Here is a 3,364-nt window from a genome sequence, read left to right on the forward strand (position 1 = left end):
TGGTTGGGATAGATATATAGTTACATTCTGTTAATGAATAGAATGATTTGTTCTAATGGTGTTTGTAAATAGGATCACAAGTCCGCATGTTGTACAGCAATTAACCACTAAGAAGAATATATGCAGTGTATTATTTGTTGAAAAATAAAAAAAAGAAATAAAAAAAAGAAATTAATGCACTGGAGATGAGGAAAACAATACAAATAATAAATGAATCAAAGAGTTGTTTCTTTAAAAGAATAAATAAAATTGATAAACCCCTAACCAACCTAATCAAAAAAGGAAAGAAAACAAATTCATGCAATGAAGAATGAAGAAGGAAAAATTGCTATAGACCCTAGAGAAATTCGAAAGATCATCAATACCTACTTCAAAAATCTTTATACTCACAAGCTGGAAAACACAGAGGAAATTGAAAGTTTCCTAGATAATATGTGAAGGGGGCCTGGCCCTAGCTCAGGCCTTTAAGTGGCTGCTTCCACAAAGCTGTCAGCCTCAGGTTGCTGGAGTTCAAACCTCACAACTCTCCCGCTGGCCAAAAGTGCCCTGAAGGCATTCGAGGAACAAAAAACAAAAACAAAAAATCCTAGATAATATGTGAAATGCCAAAGCTGAGTCAAGAAGATATACGAACTCTGAATAATCCAATAACTAGAAACAAAATTGAAAATGTAATAAAAAAAAAAAACCCTACAAACAAAGCAAATCCCAGGTCCTCATGGATTCACAGTAGAATTCTACAAGAAATTTAAAGATTTAATACTAACTTTTCTCAAATTCTTCAATGAAATTGAAAGGGAAGCAATTCTCCCAAACTCATTCCTGGAGGTAAGTATTACTGATTCCAAAATCAGAGAAAGAGCCAACTAAAAGAGAGGACTACAGGCCAATCTCTCTAATGAATGCAAAAATCCACAGTAAAATGCTAGCAAACAGAATGAAACAAATCATCAAGAAGATTATACATCAGGACCAAATGGAATTCATTCCAGGAATGCAGGGATGGTTCAACATAAGCAAATCCAGAAATGCAATACCCCACATCAAGAACCAAGAACAAAAACCACATGATCATCTCAATCAATGCAAAAAAAGCTTTTGACAAGGTCCAACACTCATTCATGAAAAAATCTTACAGAGAATTGGAATAGATGGTCTATATCTCAAACTGATAAAAACTATCTATGAGAAACCAACAACCAACATCATATTAAATGGGAAAAAACTGAAGGCCTTCACTTTCAAAGCAGCAACAAGACATGGATGTTCACTGTCTCTACTCCTATTCAATATAGTTCTGGAAACATTATCCAGAGAAATTAGACAAGAGAGAGAAATAAAAGGAATAAGGATTGGAAAAGAAGTGAAATTATCATTATTTGTGGATGACATGATACTCTACATAGAAGACCCAAAAAACACCACCAAGAGTCATGCAGATTTAATCACCAAATTCAGCAACATAGCAGGATAAAAAGTCAACACCCAAAAATCTGTAGTATTTTTGTACACAATGAATGAACACACTGAAAGAGAAATTAGGGAAACCATGCCTTTCAAAATAACATCCAAAAAATGAAATACTTAGGAATCAATCTCACAAAGGATGTAAAAGATTTATATGGTACTTTGAGAAAAGAGTTTGAAGAGGATTTGAGAGAAAGGAAAATATTCCATGCTCCTGGATAGGAAGAACCAACATTGTGAAAATGGCCGTACTCCCAAAATTGCTGTATAGACTCAATGCAATCCTGATTAAAATGCCATTAGTACACCTCACAGAGCTAGAGAAAACTTTCCTCAAATTCATTTGGAGCCAGAAGAGACTCAGAATATCAAAATCAATCCTGGAAAACAAAGGAAAGACAAGAGGTATCACAATCCCTGGCCTGGAATTATACTATACAGCTACTGTAATAAAATCAGCATGGTACTCACAGAGACAGACCTGAGGATCAGTGGAACAGACTAGAAGATGCAGACACAACTACAAACATACTCAACCACCTTATGTTGATAAAGGGGCCAAACAGGCTCACTGGAAGAAAGATAGCCTCTTTAATAAATAGTGCTGTGAAAAACTGGCTTTCCACAGGCCAAACACTAAAACTAGATCTATGCCTATCACTATGAACAAAGCTACAGGCAAAATGGATCAAAGATTTAAATATTAAAACAGAAACACTAGAGATGGCATCCCCTGGAGCTTGAGCAGCTGCATGTGGATATCAAAGACAATGGCCAAGAATAAATTAAGAGGGCAGAAGTCCAAGAACATATTTCACATAACCAGCCAAAAAAAAAAAAAAAATTTAGTACAAAACCAGAACAAAACCAGTTACCACTAATCTTAAGAAGATAAACATTGTGAATGATGAAAAAGTGCACAGAATGAATAAAGCTTTTATAAACATTCAGAAGGAACTTGCACACTTCTCAAAAAGGCTCACTCTTGAACCTGATAAGAAAGAGCGGATTAATCAACCGCATCATGAAAATGAACCAGTTAATGTTGAAGAAGCTACAATCTTAATAGCTCAATTGTAATATGGTGGAGAAAAAAATTAAAAGTGATACAGAATTTTACTTAACAAAGTAATACAAATTTCACAGTATTTGTTGTAATACATAGTGTTGTCTTCTGACCAGTTATGTTTATTACCAGATAGATGATAGATAGATAGATAGATAGATAGATAGAGATTCTGCATCACTTTTAATTTTTTCTATTTTAATTCTAATTTATTCTCTCTTTAAAAAAGAAAAGAAAATAGTACAAAGAATTAATAGCTGAAATTTCACCTTATTAAAAAGCTTTTGCCCAACAAAGGAAACCACTAACAGAGTGAAGCGACAACCCACAGAGTGGGAAAAATTATACTCACTGTTTCTCACACAAAGAGCTGATATCTAGAATATATAAAGATCTAAAAATCAGACCTTTCAAATTTAAAGACCCAGGGACTCAGTGGACTAAAGTACCTGCTTAGGCAAAAAATTTAGAGACCCAATCCAAACAATAGGCATCTAAAATGAATAGACAAGGGCCAGCCAAATAGCCCAGCAGATTAAAGCTCCTGCAAGCAGGCGCAACAGCTGGGGGTTTGATCCCTGGGCCAGCTGTGCCGGCCCCAGCCCTGGGGCACACTGAGACTGGTTGTAGTGGCATGCACTTGTAATCTCAGCTCTTGGGAGGCTGTAAACAAGAGGATCATGATGAGTCCGATTTAGTAGTGAGACCCTGAACACCCTGTAGATCCTTCCCTTAAAAATACAAATAAATAAATAAATAAATAAATAAATAAATAAAACATAAAAAGAAAAAATAGACAATTTTCAGGTGAAGAACTCAAACAGCAAATGA

The 3,364-nt window shown here is 35.0% G+C and overlaps 1 protein-coding gene across 1 annotated transcript; it reads left to right on the forward strand.

Moving 5' to 3' along the window:
* The first annotated feature begins 2,237 nt into the window (after positions 1 to 2,237).
* On the forward strand, positions 2,238 to 2,547 carry LOC101568626 (uncharacterized protein C8orf59 homolog). The gene is given in 2 exon segments (XM_012517252.1): positions 2,238 to 2,309; positions 2,311 to 2,547. Coding segments are annotated over 2 exon segments (309 nt in total).
* The last annotated feature ends 817 nt before the right edge of the window (positions 2,548 to 3,364 follow it).

Source organism: Octodon degus, unplaced genomic scaffold (assembly GCF_000260255.1).
Source record: "Octodon degus isolate 3935 unplaced genomic scaffold, OctDeg1.0 scaffold00158, whole genome shotgun sequence".
Taxonomy (NCBI): Eukaryota; Metazoa; Chordata; class Mammalia; order Rodentia; family Octodontidae; genus Octodon; species Octodon degus.